General features: G+C 48.1%; 1 protein-coding gene and 1 pseudogene across 1 annotated transcript; both read right to left on the reverse strand.

Moving 5' to 3' along the window:
* Positions 1-5,592: 5,592 nt before the first annotated feature.
* On the reverse strand, positions 5,593-7,671 carry LOC144105341 (uncharacterized; annotated as a pseudogene).
* A 10,691-nt stretch (positions 7,672-18,362) lies between these two features.
* On the reverse strand, positions 18,363-22,142 carry LOC144104052 (uncharacterized). Its single transcript, XM_077636835.1, has 2 exons — positions 21,822-22,142; positions 18,363-19,557 (listed from the first exon to the last, which is right to left on the reverse strand). The coding sequence occupies exons 1-2, from the start codon at positions 22,107-22,109 to the stop codon at positions 18,496-18,498; spliced, it is 1,350 nt and encodes a 449-aa protein (XP_077492961.1). The 5' UTR covers positions 22,110-22,142; the 3' UTR covers positions 18,363-18,495.
* Positions 22,143-22,690: the final 548 nt, after the last annotated feature.

Here is a 22,690-nt window from a genome sequence, read left to right on the forward strand (position 1 = left end):
CAACTTGCTGTGGGCCTGCATTGGATAACCATTTTTTTCATCTGCATACACTGTGCGTTTCTCATAATAAACCTATAAAGAAAGTAGGACAACGGCTGACGATTTTACGTGAGAAATAACCGCACGTCGTTCCGCGCTAACTTACCCCTGTGGAAGACATTTCGCAAGCTCCTGATACCGAACTGTTCATCGAAGGTGGACATACAGCTTTAGCCTCGCATTTGTATCAGTTTTGCGGATAGAGACGAGGTTCTTGTGCCGTTATCAACTATTCTTGTTCCTGTAGCCTTTGCTGCGTTGTATCTTTGCTGAAAGCAAACTCTTCTGGCCGATTTCGCGAGCTCTTGACATCGAATATATGAGTGAGACCGTAAAATATAAAGTTTATCGTAACAAAGCGAGTTTTCGGCCTCCTCTGGCCACAGCAGTTCTCTTGGCAGCGGCACACTGTTAAAGTGCCGTGCTCATTTCGAAGCTTCTGTGTAACGATGTTGGAAACCTCTTGACAGAGGCCAAGACCGGCTACACTGCGGCACCGTGTCGACTGATGAGGCCCAGTGGTTTAGCACAATAGAAGGCGATTCTTTACTGATATTATACGGCGTGACAATCGGAAACCACGAATGCATATTTTTTTAACTTAACGTGCAGTGACTGCGCGCATGTCCTCTTTATTTCGTTTCGGTGAGAAATAGTACTCAGTTTACATATTCGCCTTCCATTGCTTTCCCATGTTTGCAGGCAAAACTTGTTAATGCGAAAGCATTATATAGCTATGTCTTGTCGGCAAAACGTGTCAGCAAAATGTATAAGCAAAATTTTTTGGCATGCATGATAACGTCGTCCCATATGATGTGCGGACCTGCCCTGCAGCCCCCCCCCCCCCCTGTGTTTGCTTTCCCGCGAGGCACCGTGCAGCAGCAGTCTCACCCCGAGGATGAGCGCATTCCCTTGTCAGTTACGTTAACTGGCAAGGGAGGGCGCCAGCGTCGCTGCGCGGGAGACTGCTGAAGCCCGCGCGCGGGAGATGGGAGCTTCGGCTGGGATGGTCGGCGCGGGCGGACGTGTCGCTCACGGCTCCGCTCTTCGCCGGCGGGGCGAGGAAGCGACGGGGAGACAGGCTCCCGTACTCGTCCCGTCCAGCCTTCGGAGTATATATCCGTTGCCCTAGTGCGGGCGAACATTTGTTCGGAACCTTGCTGGTGAGTCGGACGACCTTGATTCATTAGCGTACCTTGTTGCTAGCTGGCGTTATTGTTGCTGTAGCAATAAATGCCTGTTTGTGTCAGCCAATGTGTCGTTCCTTTGTTCCCTCAGAGCAAGGCCCGCCGTGGTCGGCGAGCGCTCGGTAGCGTGCGCGATCACGGGGTGGGGTCAGGGCGGCTTTGAACCGTGTCAGCCGCGATTGAGTGGAGAGAACGTATTTATCTCCGCAAGTCAACCCCCACATTGAATGAAAGTCAAAAAGTTTAATGGTGTTGGGTAATACGTTAATCAATGTGTAATATAAAGTATTGAGATTTACCAATGGTAATTAGTTAATTAAAAAATAATCGAATGATTTAAATGTTTTCATCCGAAGCGTCATTTTGTGTGAATACATGTGTTGGTGAAAAAATACTTAGTGTGTAAAAAATATGCTGTACTTAGATTTGACAACAAAAATTGTGATTAATTAGTTAATGCATTTGTCAAAGTCATGGGCAAACAAGCTGCAGCGTGTGGGTGATAACAAAATTTTAAAAATTAATGCGGGAATACAATCAATAAAACAAAAAAATAAAATAATAAATAAATAAAAGCCATCAGACTTTTAAAGATTACAAAATATATGAAAAAATTTTAAAAAATAAACAATTATAAACGAAGGGGGAAGAGAGAAAAGGGAGAGGCTTTCGCATTTCCGCTCTTAAGCGGACTTCAGTGCAATCCTGTAATTTTTATTAGACATTTCGAAGTAATCGTAACCTAAGGCGAAAATGGCACAATGGATCTGACTGGCACCCAGGTGTCTTACTTCGCGTTCATCAAAAGTACTGTTTCGATATTTTTACTGTTTCTGAGTGAATAATTAGTTAAGAACTGTTAGTTTACTTATGAACCTCTAGATTGAGGACCAAAGCGCCAGATGTAAGTTGCTGATGACCGTTATAAACTTCTGGCTAGGGTTTTTGCGGCAAGGTGCCTTTAAAAGCCAGACAAATACAAAGACTAGCATTTATTAGCGCCACTATCTGAGCTATCTTAGAGAAAATTCGAAAACATTAAATCTTTTTCTAGAGAGAGAGAGAGAAACAACTTTATTGTAACACCAGTCAATGAACGCCAGGAGAGAAGTCCATCTCCCCTGTCGGCCCTAGCCGTCGGCCGGCATCCCTTGGGATACAGCAGCAGCAAGGGCTTGACCGATGATGTCTTGCTGGACGTTGGGGTCTGGGCTGCGGAGCAAAGCCTCCCAGGATTCTATAGTGCGTGAGCTATCATATTTAGCCGGACACGTCCACACCATGTGGACCAAATTTGCTGGCTTATCGCAAAATTTGCACTTTGACCTGAATACTGTAGGATGCCACTTGCTGTAGAGTACTGGGTTGGGAAAAACCCCTGTCTGTGATTTCCTCCAAAGAACCTCTTCTTTTTTATTGAGCGTTTTGTCCGCTCCCGGATAAATCTGACGATTTAGTCTGTAGTATTGTGTGATTTCCTGGTATGCGCGCATATCCTCTGTGCTGTTTGTACTTCCAGAGATTTGGGAGGTCCCAGGGGTCGACCGGTAAGTGAGACCTCGGGCGACCGAATGAGCCTCCTCGTTCCCTTCAAGTCCTTGGTGAGCTGGTGCCCAAACGAGCAGAACCAGTTCTCTGGGTCCTCCTTCCCTGCTTAATATACGGATGGCAATCTCCGTCACCCTCCCCGATTCGTAATTTCTCACAGCGTTTTTTGAATCGCTAATGACCACCTTGACCCCTCCTTGGCTGGCGGCTAAGGCTATCGCCACTTCCTCAGCTTCTACTGTCTTGACACCACTGACTGTGCAGCACGCCACCGGGGTTCCGTCTTCCTTAACCGCCACAGCCGCGTGTGCGGCTTTGCTTTCATATATTGCAGCGTCCGTATACAGGACGTCCTGTCGACCTGTATACCTAGCATGTAATGCTTCTGACCTGTCTTTGCGCCTGCCTTCGTGAAAGGCGGGGTGCATGTTTCTGGGCAGCGGAGGGATTTTAATCTTGTCCCTGATTTGTCGTGGTATGTCTCGTGAGCGGGCATGTTCATGCTTGGGCTCGTAGCCCAATCTCTCTAAAATTTTCCTCCCCGTTTCAGAACCGAGTAGCCTTTGATGCTGAGCGGTAAGGGCAGCCTCAATGAGCTCCGCGAGAGTGTTGGAGACCCCTAGCTTCATAAGTCTCTCGGTGGATGTGTTCGGGGGTAGGCCGAGTGCGACCTTGACACTTTTCCTGATAATGATTTCGAGCTTGTTCCGTTCCGCTCCGTTGAGTTTCAGGTAGGGTGCCACGTACACTATCCTACTGATTACGAAGGCTTGCACGAGTCTCAAGAGATTCGCTTCCTTCATCCCAGCGTGCCTGTTCGCTATTCTTCTGATAAGACGACACGTCTGATTTGCACTAGCTTCTAACCTAGCAAGCGTTTCATGATTCTTCCGATTCGCCTGAATCCTTAGCCCGAGGACGCGGGTACTGTCAACCGCGGGGATCTCTCCGCCATTGACATACAGGTGGATGTCTGCCTCGTGCTTTTGGTGAAGCCGCCGTTTTCCAGGGGGCATCAGGAACAGTGCTTCCGACTTTTCGGCCGAGCATTTAAGTTCCTTGGGTTTCAGGTACTCTTCAATGATGTCAATTGCTTTTTGCAGAGAGCTTTCAATTTGTCCGTCACTCCCCTTATTTATCCATAATGTTATGTCATCCGCGTATATTGTGTGGTTTAAATTCTCAATGTCCGCCAACAGTTCGGGGAGTCTCAACATCGCAATGTTGAAGAGGTTCGGTGATAACACCGAGCCTTGCGGCGTTCCTGTGTTACCAAGTTTAATGTCCTCGATGGAGTCTTCCCCTATCTTGAGAGTGACTTTCCTGTTCGTAAGAAAGTCCTTGATGTAACTATACACTCTCTTACCTACATTTAGTGAGTTCAGATTCTCTAAGATCGACACGTGCCTCACGTTGTCAAATGCCTTTGCCACATCCAACCCCACAATCACTTTCGTGTCTCGGGTTTGCTTATCTATAATTTGGTCCTTGAGTTGCAGCATCACGTCGCATGCCGACAGCTTTGGTCGGAAGCCGATCATGGTGTCTGTGTATAGCCCATTGTCCTCTATGTACCTACTGAGCCGCGTCTGAACGACATGTTCCATAAGCTTACCCACGCAGGAGGTGAGCGATATCGGCCTGAGGTTCTCAAGGCCCAGTTTCTTCCCCGACTTGGGAATGAAAATGAGATTTGCGAGTTTCCACTCCTGTGGTATCGTCCCTTTCTCCCAGCACTCCTGCATGTACGTTGCGATGTTGGCGATGGGCCTGTCGTCTAAATTACGAAGCATTCTGTTGCTCACTTTATCCGGCCCCGCTGCTGACTTAGTCCGCAGGCGATTAATCTCCGCTCTGACTTCTGCCAGGGAGAGCGGGGCGTCTAATTCCGAATTCTCTCCCCCTTCATAGTCCGGGAGGGGTTCGGGTCCGGCGGTATATATGTACCTGTTGCGAACTTCTTCTAATAGTTCCTTCTTAGTGCCTTCAAACTGATGCGCCAGTCTTTCCAGCTGTTGTTTGGACGCTGACTTTGTGCTATCCGGATCTAAGAGGTGGCGAAGAAGTCGCCACGTTCGTGCGGTACTCATATTCGTCTCCATCTGATCGCAGACGTTCACCAATTCTGCTTCGTGAGTGCGATTGCGTGCTCTTCAATTTCTCTGTTTAAAGCCGCTATCTGTTTCCTGATATTCCGATCCCATCTCCTTTGTCGAAGTCGATCCTCCAACCCTTTCTTTTTCCTCCAGAGATTTATTAATCTCCTGTCTACGGCTTCGTTGTCCCCCTCGATTTCCACCGCTTCGGTGGCCTCTTTAGCAGACCGTACCACCCCATCGCTCCATTCCGCAATGTCAGAGACGGGAGCCGGGTTGTCCCTGAGTGCCCTGAAAGCGTCCCAATTTACGGCCTCTACCTTCCGTTTCCCGGGAATTGTCGGGCCTCCTTCTACCACCACTTCTATGATCTTGTGATCGCTTCCCAGATCCTCGTTTGTATTGCACCACGTGGCTCTAGTGCCGCTCCCCGTCAAGGTGAGGTCAGGTGTTGTGTCACTCGCGACACTATTTCCCTTCCTTGCGGGTTGCAGCGGGTCGGTTATCAAATCCAGATTATGAGTCTGTATGTCGTCCCAGAATTTCCTGCCCTTGATTGAAGCCTGTTTATATCCCCATGCCGAATGGTGAGCATTAAAGTCCCCCACGATCAACAGCGGGTTGTTCTTTATCTTACGTCGCGTCGTTGCGAAGAGATCCCCGAATTCACATTTCCTTTGGGAGAACTGTAGACATTTAATACGAACAAGCTACTTTCTCTCTTTCTTCGCGGTATCAGTTCTACGAGAGCATGGTCTATTTGTGTACTCCCGATGTTATGCTGCACCGCCGTGATGTTTCGTTTGACTAGGGTGGCCACCTGCGTGTTTTCACCCTCGCCTACGTATGATTTGTACCCCGACAATTTTGCTTTTCTGCCGCATTCTTGTAGTGCTATTAGCTCCGGTCGGTCCCCGTTCCTCAGGAATTCCTGCAAGACAGCACGCTTGCGCGTGAAACCTCTACAATTCCATTGCCAAACGGTGGTTTTACTGGATCTGTGAGCCATGATTTCCAATCAGCTGATTCATCTGGTTTCCTAGTACTTGTTGGGTGAGGTGTTCATACGCCCGGTCCCTTTTCGCAAATTCTTCCTTAAGTTGTTCAGTGAGGTTATTATCCCTCTGATGTATTTGCGCTGCGACACTGTTATCTCGTTGATGCAGCTGCTCTGAGAGGGTTTGGAACATCCCTAACATGCGTTCTTCAAAAGCCTTGCGCCATTCATTGTCCTGTCAAGATTTGGCCTCAAATTTTGCCTCCAATTGTTCTATTTTCATGTCTATCACTTTCTCTGTGTCCATATCTATTATGGGCTTCTCTACTTCCTTCGCCCTCTTCTTAGCCGGCGGCTGAGCCGCACCCTGCTCCTCTGATGCTCTTACAACTGGATTTTGTGGCATCTGCGATTGTTTCGCAGGTGCTGCATTAGGCTTAAGCGCTATTCTAAGCTCCTCAATTTGCTTGCTCATCGCTGCGAGCTGTGCCTTAAGCAATCGATTTTCTTCCTTAATCTGGAAGATTTCTTCATCGCGTTTATCCTGGGAGGCTTCGCTCACCCAACCCACCTTTCGGCTCGGAGACTTGGGCCTCGCTGGGTTGTTGACGACAGCGCCTCCGGAGGGGCCCGCAGTCCCGGGTTGGGCCTTCTTTTGCTTCTCCGCTTCCCGCAGATTCGGTAGACGCGGGAAGGACTCTGATCTCCCTCTCGACTCGCTCTGGTTTCCTGACTGACTCCTGGATCTCCCTTGATGCTTTTCGAACCGGCTCCTTCCTACTTCGGTCTCCTTCGCCTTCCGCGCTTCCTCTTCCATGACTTCCATAGCCGGCTTGGCCTCCCATTGCCTCTTCTTTATCGTATAAGGGGTCCTGAAAGCTTCCTTGCATTTCCGGTCTGCTGTCAAGTGACCTTTGCCGCACAATTTACACTTGGGCTCGCATACGTGATCCTCGGGTGGGGCTATGATTCCGCATCCCAGACACTTAACTTGGGCGCTGACACATACGTCCGATCTGTGTCCTAGCTCGCCACAGCGGTAGCACACCTCGTACCGCTTCTTGTAGAGCACGCACTTTAGGGGTACGTCGTAACAGTACACCCACCTCGGCACTGTCTCGTGTTTGAAGATGACGATCGCCGAACTGGATTTGCCCATCTTCCTAACGCCAAGTATCGGCGGGTTCCTCGGGGTGCCGAAGGCCTCTGTCAGTTCCTCTATGGTCAGTTTCGGGTCGATGCCGTGCACCACACCCCGCCCGCAGTCCTCGTGCGGCGCCAGGTACGCTGTGACTTCGTACTCGTCGTCGTCGATATGGATAGACTTAATCTTGGTCACCTTCCAGACAGTGTCCATGTCTGGGGTGCTGAAAATCAGGGTGCCTTGTTTGTCGTTATGAATTAGCACATCCTTGTCCTGCCCTTTGACCCATGGAATTTGCGCTGCCATACGCACCGCCGCACTCAACCTCGTAGTCGGAACTTTCGCGAGCGCCAGCCCATTCTTCGGCCGAATAATTATCTTGTAGTCATTAGCTGGCCAACGCGGAAGGTACGACCCAATTGAGCGCTCCGCGTTCTTCTGCCCCAGCTTTTTATATGCGGCGTTCGCCTCCGCCGCTATCTTTTTGCCCTCTCCGGATTCGGCTCCGCGTTCCAATCTGGCGTCGCCTTCTTTGCCTCCTCGCCGTTCGCCTCTCGTGAGGTCCTGCAGTTCTTTAACATGTTTTCCCACTTTAGTGATCCAATCCGTGGTTCTCAATTCTTCGGGTGTAATCTCCGTACCCTCTACGGTCACCTCCATGGTCATGCAACGGCGTTGCGAAGCGAGCGCCGGGGGCTTCGGCTGTCGCCCAGCCGCCGCGTTCGTTTACCGCTAGCGGTCGGCTTAGCTAGGCGGGAAACATGGTCGACACAAAAGGCCATAAAATGTTCAAACGTCCACTCACGCTCATGAAAATGTCACCCAGATGACCCTTGTGACTTTCCACAGGTGATGGCAAACAATTATTCTATGAATCGGCACAATTTCCACCAGACAAACCAACTTTCCACGGAACCGACGTGAGTCACGTCCGCACTCCCTGGCCCCCTGGTGGCCGTCCGTCTTTTATAGAGAAGTGCATTTTCCGGTGTATTTTGGCGTTAGTGGAGGGCGCGAGACATGTACCAGCTTTCCTCACGGTTGTGCAAAGCGCATAACTTGTTGGAACTCAGGCACATCGTTCTGTATTATGAGTAGCTGTTTAAAACAATTTAAATTTCTTCGACCGTGAGTGGTCAGTGTTAAATACATTCTTAAGTTTGCTTTACTTGAGCCAACTCAGATGCCCACAGTACTTAGAGTGTTCTGAGGAAAATAGAGCTTCATTTCTGTTGAAATGTTTCATTTTCGGTACTGAAGTTCGTGTCACGCCAGTGAATTCATAATATGGTAGTTGTAAAAACGGTCTTGCTCGACGGTCAGGGCACGCAACCCCGATGATGCGCCAATCTGAAAGGAGTGTAATCATAGTCAAAGACTATCTTTCGTGCAACAATCGTGAAAAATATTGCCTGGACAGCGCTGCCCTCGAACGATAATGGCGCCACTCAGTTACGTCCTGCGCTCATCAGCCACATGGCTTTATCATTTTCTTTGCGATGCCACCAGACTTATCTCGATTCATGGCGGCTGCGCTCAACTGCTTCCACATCGGAGAACGCTTAAGCTTCGCCTTTAAGATTGGGACGCGACAGCGTGTTGCAGCCATTGGACAAAGTTGGCCTTCGGCACCAATCAAGAAAGATTAAGCTCACCCCAAAGCACGTGGTCGGCGGGTATACATTTGAGCTACACTGCGCTCACTTTGACTGCCTGCGTGCACATCCACTAAACAAAGCCGTCCAAGTCGCCCTCATGCGGTCCCAGCCATATACATTGTGTTTCCGGGAAGACTAAATAATCCCCAAAAATAAGTTTTTTGAGGTAAAGGTATGTTTTGCCGCCACTGCAATACCAGTGTTTACAGACGCCCGGAAACCCGTAAATAGTAGTAACTAGTAAATTGGTTCACTAGTTTCTAATAATTAGCTTTTTACTACTAAAGCTAGGTTCCTGGTTGCAGTTAGAGCTAGGTAGCTGGTTGTTAGTAATAGCCATATTAGTTGTTAAAATTTCGAAAACGCGATGCAAGTCATTGCAGTGGCGCAGCAAATTATGACCAGTTCTCGCGCAACTCGACAATTTCGCCATTCATCACTCCGCTGAACACATTAAAACTTGAAAACTGGTTCTGGGGGAAAGGAAATGGCGCAGTATCCGTCTCATATATCGGCGGACACCCAAACCACGCTGTAAGGGAAGGAATAAAGGAGGGAGTGAAAGAAGAAAGGAATGAAAACGTGTCATAGTGGAGGGCTCCGAAATAATTTCGACCGCCTGGGAATATTCAACATGCACTGACATCGCACAGCACGCGGGCGCCTTTTGCGTTTCGCTTCCATCGAAATGCGGCCGCCACGGCCGGGTTCGAACCCGGGTATTTCGGATCAGTAGCCGAGCACCTAACCACTGAGCCTGCCCACGTTCCACGTTGAAGTCTGCTCCACGCCAGCCACGCCTGGGCTGACGTAGCGAGGACCGGTGGGCACCGATCATCGGGTTGGGCAGGAAAAGTCACGTGGCATGTGCTCCCTGAAGGGACGCGACTTGATAGGCAGCGCTAAGCGGTGCCTATCAAATGTTGAAAGTTCGACAATTCAAAAATCCCTGGCGTACTGCTGACAATTTCCCCATTTGCAGATTGCCTGCTTGCTCGTGTCGCCTGGTACTGCCCTCGAATTATGCCAGGGCCTCCCCTCTCTAGCAATGTTTCTGGCTAGTGTCCTCCTCGGAATCAGCCCTCAGTGCCAGCCGTCCCGTCGCCTCTTTCACCTGACCGCTCTGCCTTCTCCATCCGAGGCCCACCTCGAAGTTTCGGTCTAGGCCAATGCGGCGGCCATTGCGTTTGTCGACACTGGTGCGGCAGATTCCCCCGTGTCCACCCAAACTCTCTTTTTGAACATTAAAAAAGATTTTCACCGCCACCACACTTTCCCGCTGGTTAGGAAAAGTGACGACGTCACTTCCTGGTCTTTTGGTGCACACGGCAAGCGCAATAAATTTAGCTGTCAGCAGCGTGCTCTGTTCAGGGCGTCCTATAAACTTTTGAGTTCATCGTTTTGCCTTCCCTTATAAAAATGGTCTATAGAGAGTCTATAGACTTCTTATAGACTCTGTTGCCTTCCTATAGATATTTATTTTGTCTATGCATATTCTATAGAGTGTATAAAGACAAAAGTATACTAAAAGTGTATGGCAATAAATCTATAGATTGTCTATACACTGTCTATATGATTTTTACTGTCTATACACTGTTCTCTAGGGGTTGCCTATAAAAAGTCCATAGACTTTATAGACAGAAGTCTATGGACAGTCTATAGACCATCTTACAGTATGTCTAAAAAAATTTTGTAAGGGTTCCTATTCTCACGATATCATTGTGTGTCCGGACTTCCTCTCACGCCATAACACGGTCATCGATTGTGATAGTTTTTTTATGCTCCTGGCACCCTCGCTGGCCGCTGATTCACATAAAGCCGTGGTTGCCTTACTTTCCTGCCCGCTCTTTTATCCTTGTGCTTATTGCATGTGACTGTTCTCACGATGCAGGTGTGCTTTGTATGCCATCTTGCTTTTTTTCTCTGCTTATAGTGCCTTCTCCTGTTTTATGCCATACTCACGCTATCAAGTGGCCTCAACACGTTGTTTGTGTACACACCGTTATCATTTTCTTCCGCCCTCACAAGTTGAAAGCCTCGCCGCCATTCAGGGCAATGATTGTGTTCTCACCTGTCATTACAAAGACGACACTCAGAGTCCTGTCTTGCATGCTCTCCCATACAACCTCCTCCCGTGCTCGACCTTTCATCTACAGACAGCTTCCTTCGCTCCATCGACGCCCCTGTTCCTACGAATCAGCGCACTCAACTTCTTGAGCCACCTCATTAATATCGCTCTTGCTTTTGTTCTTCGCAACCCAATTTGATTCACGCGTTAACTGTTCCAGTCACATTGACACCAGTTCTCATTTTACATACACCTCTGAGCCAGCGCCCATAGTGTGTGACCGCCACAGAGTCACATGTTATTCAGGAGAGTCCAGCGTGCATATCTAGTTGTCGGTAATAGTTTACGCCAGCAGGCACACTATGGAAACAAAAAAATTAGCTGTCGTTCAACCCCCCTGACGCTATTAAGAGGAGCGACAGCTTTGTTAAGCATGGTTATACAATCTGATGCTTTCCCATATCGTAAGAATCATCAGATTCCGCTTCGCGGCGCCGACACCTCGTCGAAGCACTAGTTTCGGCACGTTGCTCATCCATGCCTTTTTTAGAACGCAAGCACGAACCCCATGCCTTCATATAGCGAACGGCGCGTCACGCGATTTCCAGCAGTTGCGCTCCGCATACGCAGCTGTGACGAGGAGCAGCGAGTCACGTGGCATGACGTCAGAGCCACGCCTCCACTCCTCCTAATGTGAACGTCAAACTTCGTAGCCACATGACCTTCAGCCTTGTACGGAGGAGTAGAGCTCTCGCTCTCAAAACTGGAACAGGTTGGTAGCTTGCATCAGCGTGGTGCGATTCAGCCGATTCAGGTAAGAGCCCGTGCGCCTCGCCCATTGTCTTGAGTAGAAGATGGTTTCGCTGGTGTCTATGTTATTGACCACCTCCTAAATGAGATAATTTCTACCATCTGGGAAAATTTAACGTGCACTGACATCGCACAGCACACGGGCGCCATTTGCGTTTTGCCTCCATCGAAACGCGGCTGCCGTGGTCGAGTTCGAACCCGGGTACTCCGGCTCAGTAGACGAGTACCTTAACCACAGAGCCACCGCGGCGAGTCCGGAGAACGCTCGAAAACCGCATTTGTGACACCTGCTGGCTTCTTTTGTTGACAGCGCTTAAAAAACACGGACAGAAGACATAAACGACGACGTCAAAGGCGTCTTCTGTCCGTGTTTTTTAAGCGCTGTCAACAAAAGACTGGATCACCACCAACTAGCCCGACAACTTTACCTGATGGCTTGTATGAATATTCTGTGGTGCTTTCAACCTCTATACTGCCCCTGTTACTTCCAAACGTATAATGGACACAATTGTGTGTGGCCCTTAGTGAAAGACATGCCCCGGTTGCCTGGGTAACGTAGTGGTTTTTGCGCGAGAAAGTCAGACCCATCTGTCTCGAACGTCTGGACATGTCTAAGGAACACCGACCTGGACCTCAACTTAAAGTGATGTTGGTTTCCTGCTCTATAAAATTCACAATTTGTGTCACGCTGTTCAGGGGAGGGTGTCCCGCCCCTTTCCGCTCACCTACCGGAGAGAGCATGGAGGCTGTCCCTCCCTGCTGCTCTACCTTAGAGAGTCAACGTGCTCTCATGGCTAGGGCCCGAGCTGTCGCGGAATCCACAAGGGTCCCGGACTAGGGACCTCTCCTAGGATTCGTAAGGGGCTGGTCCTTAATGCCAGTCCCAACTCTCTCCTTTTAATAGCCTTCAATAAATGTTTTTTCCATTACCAGCACCACCTATGCCTTGTCAAACTTCGTGCTGTATCAGGCTTTTCTTACATACTTCGATTAAGGAATTTAGTGGCTTCATGTCCAACATTCTTGTACAGAAATTTTGAATAATACAGTATTGTAGTGTACTGTTATGAAGATATTTAAGGTAATAGTGTATTCTTCCAATACGCAGCAAAACCGTTCCTTTAAAAATTTTATATCGCTCCAATCGAACACTTAAGACTACCATAGCACACCAATGGGCAACGTTTCTGACGACACCAGAAGCGTTAATAGCAGAAAAATGCAAGCCTGCTGACGGGAGAGCTACTGATATATTGATAGTTATAGTGAAATCTTACAATATGTGAAATAAATTGCGTTCATAAACTCTTTCCTGCGTAAAAATTGTAGTCCAGTATTGATAGCTATGAATGACTTTGCTCTATTTATGCATATAATTCGCAACTTTAGTTCCATTGTTGACACTTGAACCTCTCAGCAGGATTGTGGATTTTTCATTGGGCCCGAGAATTCCACAAAACCTACAAAATCATGCGCAATCTCCTTACGTCACCATGGTTGGTATCCATCCGGTGCTATTTCTACCATTAAGCATTGACCGCAGCAAACTTGAAAGAAAGTCGTACCGGCCTCGGCGCCGTGCTCGTCCAGCGAATATCTGGATTAGACGAATACATACTCTAAGCATACATTACTCGCGTCTATTCGGTTTGCTGATTTGACATATCAGCTCAATTTTAGTTGTTCTAATTCGATTACAACGTTTAATTCAAATAATCAACATAATAAAATCTCGATCGCTAGAGTACGCCTTCCTGCCGTTTTGAAATGTTTACCGATTCTTCATTTTATTAGTTTAATAAATTAAATTTATTCTTTTCTACTTCTTTTTAATAATTACAGGTGGTTTGATGGAACGAACAACATGGCTGTAGAACTGTAATGCCTGCCTCGGTCATATCCCACCACTTCCAGCCCGAATGTCGTCACCACTCTGCACGGTGCCCCAAGTGTTCGGCCTCGGTTCTGTGCGGCGATGTATGCGTATACCTGAGATCGGACTGTGTTTCGCTGTCAACGACTGTGGCATCAGAATGTGACTGAGCGCCATGACCAGCCAGGGGTTTTCGCAGCTTCCGCAAAACCGTTAGAACAGCACGCAGGTGATATGAGGGCACTTCTGGAGCGGTTACTTGTTGACAGCCGCGCGCAAAACGACAGACTGAACGAAATATCCCACCGCCTAAACGTGTTGTTCGGGGTAACAGCGCCGCGAACCGAAACGGTAACAATCTGTGGTAACTACTGTGGACGGCCATGGATAGAAAAATGATAGGTGTAACGTTAAGAGACCGGAGGTGGGCAAGGCGGGTGAGGGAACAAACGCTGGACAATGACATCCTAGTCGAAATCAAAAGGAAGAAATGGGTTTGGGCTGGGCATGTAATGCGAAGGCAAGATAACTGCTGGTCCTTAATGGTAACGGAGTGGATTCTAAGACAAAACAAGCGTAGAAGGGGTCGGCAGAAGGTTAGTTGGGTAATGATATAAGGAAGTTTGCAGGCGTATACGGTGGGCGCAGCTGACTAAGAACATTGTTAATTGGAGAGGCATAGCAGAGGCCTTTGCCCTGCAGTACGTGTAGTCATCCTGATGATGATTATGATGATGGTGGTGACGATGATGATGGTGATGATGGTGGTGGTGGTTGTGGTGGTTGAGGGTGGTGGTTGTGGTGGTTGTAGTGATGATGGCGATGGTGATGGTGGTGGTGGCGGTGGTGGCAGATCAGAGAGACGCTACCGGCTTTTTTAGTGGCGGACGCTATTCTACTATTATCTGATTGTCAGAAAGATTATCCGACCCTGGTTCATACTTCGGGAGAAGGAGGCTTTCCGGACGTCATTTTTAGCCTCATTATTTCTTTATTTATTATAAAAAATTGTGATCAGCAGCGGACAAAACCGACAACCCTGCCTTAGCCTTTTGTCTGTACCTATACTGCTGACACACTCTTCCCTCCTTGCAATATCAATTTCATTATAGTGGTGTATTTACTTTGGCAATTCCGTTCTCTTGAACGATAGTTTGCGCGCTGATTATGGAGCAGAGGAGCTACCTCTGTCCTACTCCCTGCTTATGTCCAAAAAGGCCAAATAGAGATTAATGTTTTCCGCCGTAGCCATTTCTGTACATTTGGTAAGCAAGAACAGGTCATCATTTAAGCGAATGTGTTTTTTCTACGAAGATACGGAAACGCACAGGAAATATGTGCTGTGGTGTGGATTGCAGGAGAGTTACAGGTATGGTACGATATAGTTTGCGAGCTTCGCAGCCCCGAAGTTCACTAGGACGTACTGTTCCTGTGGGCCCTCGTTCGCCATTCACCCTTTCCGAACGGACGAACACAGCAAACACGTCCGCCAATTCTAGATAGCTAATCTAGAAAGAAAGGTTTCGGTCTTCGAAAGTCTGCGAGATCAATTACGCATAGCTGCATGAACAAGCTTTTCCGCCGACTATAAAAGTTACCTCGCAGGTCAGCGCTTACAGCTAAGTTCATTACTTACCACCAACGAAACCTCGAGCATTTTCATGTCCGCAAATCGAGCGTGGAGCGTACTACAATTTTGTGTGACGCTGACGCAAATGTGAACTTAGCGTAGCATAAACACGTTGCCATGCGCGCGTTCTTATATTTATGCAGTGGAATTAACCCTCGGAAACAGATTCACGCCAGCTAGTGAACGCTGCTTCTTGCATGACGTTGCTGCCATGACAGACATTTTTGTACAGACCTTATTTCTCTAACGTTTCTGTGTATAACAAATCAGTAGAAGATATTTTGCGCCAGCGAAGTACTGTTACCAGGTTCTAAACAAATCCGTACGATGTGCATGTGAACGTTTTATCGTCGGCATGCATGGCCCAATACAACGCCCTGCGCTGCCGAAAAAGCACTAAATCTTGTTTTAGATAACGATAAAAAGCATTCATCGAAGCATTCAGCGGAAGCAAAATAGAGCATTCAGGCGATCCATTCGATGGTTCGAAGAGGCCGAGTGCTGAGCGGCTCTCCGCACGCGACATGAAGCCCGATTACGTTTTCACGGCTCAAGTGATCAAGTTAGGGGTCCGACATGTCCTTTGAAGCTTTGGCCAAATCCTAGAGTGTCGCCCGCCCACTCCTTTACACCGGTACCAGCCGAAACACAGGCTCTCTGAACCGAACCAGCAAACGCAACAGCCGTCATGGCAAGGAAGGCGCCGAGCAGTCAGGAGGGGCGTAATGGCGGCGTGACCACGTGAGGAAATATGGCAGCCCCCATGACACGGCGCTGTAAGTCGTGTATGGAGCTGAAATTCACAGCCCTTTGACTGCAAATTACAGCTTTTTCACACATTAATTTAAGAACCCGAAGCTCCACCTCATTTCGTTTTTTTTTTTTTTGATGAAACGAGCTTATCCAAAGATACGAATATTCGCTGTGTTTCTCTGGATGTTGAATCCCCAGGAAGGGCCGGGAACCACGTTCAAAGAAATAAACCCTGGACCCATTTTCTTTTATTTTTCGAGAATCTACCCACTTCCATCCAAGTGCGATGCACACCCTTTTGCACAAATGGTTATAAGGTTTCTAATTATCAGCGTAAAAAATAGGAGTCAAGCTTATAATAGCATTGCTAATCATTCGTATAAGGCTAACACGTTATTTTTTGTGTTTGTTGTATCCTTTTCATGAAATACAGAAGCATCCCGTTATTGGAGCCCTTTCAATCGTATTTCCAACCGTAAAGAAGTATCGACACCTAAATTTTTGGTGCGTGCTTTCTTCTTTGTAATGATGCGTTAGGCATTTTTATACCTGAATTACCATGTGGTATTCTCGTGCGAGCGCTATATAATATATAATAGAATTTATTTCTCGTGCTGTTTCGGTTTCAACAGTAAACGATGTCTGTGCCGTCCCAATGTGGATATTGGTCACGTGAGGCTTGCAAAAACCACAATATAATCGCTGCTTCTACATTCCTTGTCATTCTGGCTCTTAACGAAGCCTGGCTTCCACACTTTACTGAATTAAAACGATGAAACAATTAATATATCGCTGTTTTTCCACGGACAACGTGACATATAACCACTCGTTGACGTCACCGCCATCTTCCGGATGTTGAAACCAAAACCAAAATGGCGTGATAGAAGAAATTCGATCATAAATTAGTGGTCGTAGGTGAATAGCGTGTGGTGATTCATGCATAGTAGTATCTCTCAGCGTTATTGTAGAGAAGAAAACATGGCACCAGAATTAGGCGTCTGTACTCCTTTAAGTCGCTCACAAAAGATTTTGACGTGTGCATGTGGCGCCATCCGCGCGGTGGCTCAGTGGTTAGGGCGCTCGACTCCTGATACGGAGTTCCCGGGTTCGAACCCGACCGCGGCGGCTGCGTTTTTATGGAGGAAAAACGCTAAGGCGCCCGTGTGCTGTGCGATGTCAGTGCACGTTAAAGATCCCGGTGTGGTCGAAATTATTCCGGAGCCCTCCACTACAGCACCTACTTCTTCCTTTCTTCTTTCACTCCCTCCCTTATCCCTTCACTTACGGCGCGGTTCAGGTGTCCAACGATATATGAGACAGATACTGCGCCATTTCCTTTCCCCAAAGAAACCAATTATTATTATTATTATGTGACGCCTTCTTGTGGGGACTGCCGCAAGAACGTACAGGGTCGGTCAGAAGTCCCCAGGCCACAGGCTCTGCTTTTATGCAGCGTAGACAGGCAGTTACGACACTCGCGAAGCTCATAATATCTGCGTAGAGTAAAAGAAGCATCCTTCTAACCTCTTACTGCCTTGATAGCTTTTTCGGCATCCTCATCGCCAGGATATGCCGAATAAAAGCAGGCCTGGCAACTTTTGAGCAACCCTGTACCTGTCGGCGACTCGATGCCCATAAGAAGCGTCGCCTTCGCAGCGGTGCAGCATCGCAGAACGCGCAGCGAGTCGTGAATAGAGGCGTCGGTTGATTTAGTGGCTGAAAGGTCTGTAGACGTGCTCCTTGTACCACCCCGCGTGGTTTTCATTTGTTTTATACAGCTCAGACGTTTTGGAAAAGTTTGCAGTGGTTAATACAGCGTTGCATTGTTGCCTGCCCGTGGCCACATGCCGATTGGTCTGGAATAAACCGGAGATTTTGTTGTTCGTGTATCTCTCGTAGCGCAGAGAACGACTTGCTGACCCGGTCAGTTAGAAGGCCTAACATACAAAACAAGTAAGTGCTTTAAATGATAGCATATCTTATTTTCTTCATTTATCGCATATTTCCATCCGCTTTTCCTTTTACAGCCACAAAAATGGCGGAACTTCTATGGAGAGCGTCTGCTTTGTTGTTCAGGGTGTAAGTTCACGCTCCTTGATCGCTTTTTTGGCATTCTTCGTGTTTTTAGTTAGACATTGGGCAACTTTAGCACCCCGGTGTGTTAATAAATCTGTCAAACGCCTCAGAGTCTTTATGGTGTCTGGTGAGTCGATGGGACAGAGATTTCGACAAGCGCGTTCTTCTGCAACTGATTGTAACCAAAATATCTAGGCAAGCAACAGCTCACTTCGGCAAAAAAAAAGCGTATACTTTCGCATATATAGCATACCCCCAGGGGTTTTCCCAGAGAAAGTTAGTGTTCTGAACTAGAAAAGAAAACCTCATTAATGTTGGTATGTGTTACGTTGGGTTTAACTTCTCGAAGCGACATGAACATGATTGTATGTGTTACACACATTCTTTTATTTGTGACTTGACTCCGTATTCGGAATACTAACAGAGAATCGGAAATTTGGCAAGAAAGTCACTTTACTACATCGATCATTGACACAGAATATAAAGAAAAGAAACAAAGTGAGGAATGCTTTGGCAGCTTTCGCAAAATGCTGCGGTGTGACAAATAGCAGTGGGAAGCAGTGGTTAGGAAATGCAAGCGTGTTGCCAAATGCAACCTGTTTCATTAAAGCCCTCATCATGGAAGAAGCTCGAATCTTATACGAAGCTGATTCTTTTCTACGTAACCATCTGCCATAAGGCTCTTCATATCAAGCGTCGCTTTAGAAAACATAACAGCTCCGTTACTGGCCGTTGTTGGCTTTTGGTAGTATTTTAGAGAACGAGAAGTCTTGTTCTGAACCACGCGTTCTTCACCATGTTTAGGGTGCATGACGCTCAGCTTGATCGTGTGCTCGAATGGCCACACAACAGAGTCGTCCATGTCACCCTTGTGGAGGCAGAAACTGGCTTGCAATTTTAGAGTTTCGCCGTCCTTATGCAGGCGTACTCCAGGTGAGATGCAATATCCGCGCAAGTACACCTGCTGGCTATCGTATGTGGCTAAGCCTTCTTTCATCGCAGTCTCCTGTAGTGATTCCACATTTGTGACAAAAAACTTGCAAAGTGCCACACGCTGCTCTGTGCGCCGGTTAATGTTTTTGATGTAGTCCAGCGCCTTCTGACTGTTTTCATTCTCGCCAGCTCTGACGGCTTTAATAGCAGCTGCGACGTCCGACAACTTATGCTGCGATTCTCTCAGGGTTTTTTCCAATGTTGTCATGCTCCCGGATAACAATTCGAGTTGCCGGTTGGATGCCTCGATTCCGCGCATGATTTGCGTCGAACTATTCTCATTTCGCTTTGCTACATCCGCCAGTTCTTGTCTCAGGACTTCTTTTGAACTGTTTATGCCATGAGAGATTTCGTTTAGACGATCGCCTTGTGTGGTGATATCTTTGAGTATTCGCACCAGACGTTCTTTGCCCTCGGCGGTTTCTTTTTCAAGGCACCCTCGAAAAAGAGTGCTAAATGCTCTTTCGTTCCTTAATCCTGAGTGAAGTTGGCTATCAGAGGCCGGAGCCGTTCCGGAATTGCAGAATCCCGATTTCAAGTGGGCGATTACGCCACTGCAAGGAACGGTGGCACAGCACTTGGGGCAGGAAACAGAGTGGTGACCACATTCGCGAAGGAAGTGCTGGGCGATCCCCGAAGCAGGCGTCACGCACTGGCAACCGTGTTCTTCGTTCCAGCATCGCACCTGCAAAAATCGAACAGTCATTGTTTAAAGTTGGGTCTTCAGGAGCTGCAGACTCCGCACGCACCGTTGGCGAACTGTGAATGGGCAGTTAACACAGCGAAGTGACATTTTGGCTGTGAGGAGCGCCATAGTGGAAGACTGGGAACTAATTTAGACCACCTGATTTTCCTTAGCTTGCGCTTACATCATACGGGCGTTCGTGCGTTTCTCCTCCACCGAAATAGGGCCGCCGCGTGTGGGGTTGAACACGCGCCCTTAGCATCGCCAACTGAACGCCAAAGCCACTCATCGACAGTTTCCGGGTCCAGGGCTCGCACTCTAAACCTTAAAACATAACCAGAGAAGGGTGTATAGATTTGCACACATCAGAAACACTGACAATTTTCTTCATGCAACGATAAACTTCTCACTGATGATTGGACACTGTCGCTGCTAGGCATGCACAGAATGCTGGCAGAGGGAATGTTTCCCACAGCGGCTGCTACGTCCAACCCCACTCGCAATATCCCAAGCAGCACTGGGATCGGCCCTAGTATTGGAAATGAATGGTTTTACTGTGGTCCTTTGCAGCACCGGCCTTTGCCAATACATTCCCAATTTTGAAACAATTACCTGCGTTGCTTGGGATATCGAAACGCTACGAAATAAGAACTTAAGGTCTGCTTTTATTGGTGTGTTGGTAGCTATCCACGAGAAGCTAAGCTTTACATTTTGAGCTTGATATAACAGAGAGCAGGTCTAAAGCTGACATGAGCTTGTCCCGAGAGTGTTAGATAATTAACTTTGTTTTTCTGATTAAACACCAAGTTAGTAGTTCATTGCTTGCACGTGTCTTACCTTTCTCTGGTCATTCGTTTTAGCTGCGCTGTTTCGTTCTTTCAAGAAGCAGTTGTAACTACGGGGTTGTTTGTTCAGAACCTGTTTTCAGTGGCTGGCGAACTTTCGTTCATGAGCTGCTCGAAAGTGAACCCGAGAAGGAAGTCAACGGACAAGAGGAGCAGGTTTTAAAAACGACTCTTGTGTGCCATTCTCTTGAGATCCTCCTGTGCTGCTATGAAGAGGTGCTCGCCCCCTAACGTCTATCTTTGCAATCTGTGAGCCCTACGGGCCCTGCGGTACCATTGATGTCTCCTTTTTGCCGCATGGCTAAGGTCTCCAGTGCCAGGAAAAAAATGGCAAACTTTTAGTGCTGGCGACCTTTTTCCAAAGAAAAACCGATGATAAATCGCTCACTTACCCTGCTCCAAAAGCACCATACTAGAAGAATTATTACCACCTGCCGAGAATTTCTAGAACTAATCGCATAACGTCGCGAAACATTAGTTACCTCAGGTTATTCATACTAGCAAAACCCTTGTATAAGGAAAGCTTCCTAGGCGTGGTTGAGAATGCTAAAAGCATGTGCCCACTTTCTGCACTGCCAGCTCATGTTACAAGAACATCGGTCCCTGTACTCAAACTGACAGGTGGCGCCGACAGACATTCCTGCACGGCGCTTTATTTTTGAACTGTGGGCTTTCAAAACGCTATATACGTCCGTTGGCAATGCAGCTTCTAATCAGCTGCACGGGATGTGTCGCGGCGATAATGGCATAGGTATAGGCGCGCCGGACTTATAAAGACGTTCCTCGTGATGGCGGGTGTCATTGGCACCGGCGGCTTCCGCTGCCAGCTAGCTGTCGTTATTTTGGCAACCCAATATCAGCGGGTATTCGGTTCCCCTAACGTCTTTTCTGTCTCTATATCGTGGCTAATGGGTGCTATCGCCCCCCCCCCCCCCCCTGCACTCAAGCTTTTCGACCACCACCTAAAGAGAGCGACAACGAGTGGTATCATGCCCCGGTCACGCTCCTCTGCCGCCTGCAGGGTTCATCGGCGTTCCATCCCACAGGTCATGTGACTGCAGACACATTGTGAACAATGACAGCTCCACTGCCAACATTCCCTTTACGGCTTCTGTCCATCTCGGTACCATTAGTTTCAAGATCACGTTTGAAGTATTTAAATGGCACTGGCATTCCGGAACAGGATTATAGACGCAATCACGTAAATCAGTGGCTCAGGCGGAGCAATTACCGCTAGGCCACTGTAAGGCTAATTCCGCCTGTACATTTACAACACGACCAGCTTTGTTTCCGAACGAGGTGAGATTGACAATTTTCATTTGCGATATATTCGACAAACCGGAAAACGTACAGTTGATTATCTACATACGGGTAACTTTTTTAAAACAAAACTCGCCACTTTCTCTCACTCACTCCTACCTCTTTTTTGAGCAGCTTGTCAACAGGGAATTCTCTCCATTCGATGCCTTCGCCCTGCCACTCGCGGTCGTCGAACGGACAGAGGTGTGAGCCATTGGTCGTAGCACACTGGTCGTAGCAGGATTCGCACAGCACATGCTTGCAAGGAAGCAATGCGGCCTTCGGGCGCACTACGCCACACGCGCCGCACACCCTGGTAGGTGGCATGTGTTTGACGAAATGCAGGGGCCTCCAATCGATTTCTGCGGAGAACCCGACCAGCGTGTACGACGTGCGCGCAGGAGGCATCGTTCGCAGCCGCGTTCAACTGATGCCACGTCTGCTTATACGCCCCGTCTTATATGTCGTCCGTCCTCTTCACTGGTTGCCAAGGCGACAGTCGGGGAGATAGAGCCTTCCTGTTGCCGCCCGCATGACGAGTCGGCCAGGAATGATAAAAGGGTACCGCTCCTTCCGCCGTCTCGTTTATCTGTTTACTTCGGTAGGCCTCATACTTGCGCCGAAAGCATACTTCTAGATTATCATGAGAGTGAAACAGCCGAAGCACAGAATAAAATGGGGTTGTCTAACATGCGCTGGAAGTTTCACCAAAACAAGTGTTATTGCAATGATGTGGGTAGCTGCTGCAGCAAGTCCTTGGTGAGCTTCGTTAGAACGGCAATGAAATGGTCGCGGTACTGTCCTGCTCCCACCGCTCATCCTCTCTCTTCCACGCCACCTCTCCCCCTGTAATATAATTCCATAGAACGCATTATGTAGACAGAAATATGAGAGCTCCATAGCGGGAAAACGGGGCTCTCTGTCATTAGTTTAGCATAGCGCGATCCACGATCCGCTTCCTTTTCACGTTTGCCTTTTAGGGCGCAGCC

The sequence above is a fragment of the Amblyomma americanum genome, chromosome 9 (assembly GCF_052857255.1).
Source record: "Amblyomma americanum isolate KBUSLIRL-KWMA chromosome 9, ASM5285725v1, whole genome shotgun sequence".
Taxonomy (NCBI): domain Eukaryota; kingdom Metazoa; phylum Arthropoda; class Arachnida; order Ixodida; family Ixodidae; genus Amblyomma; species Amblyomma americanum.

Coding starts and splice junctions, on each gene's coding strand:
- LOC144104052 (XM_077636835.1), bottom strand. CDS start 22,109: ATGCCTCCTGCGCGCACGTCGTACACGCTGGTCGGGTTCTCCGCAGAA. Junction 19,558..21,821: donor ACAAGCTGCTCAAAAAAGAG/GTAGGAGTGAGT, acceptor CGATTTTTGCAG/GTGCGATGCTGGAACGAAGA.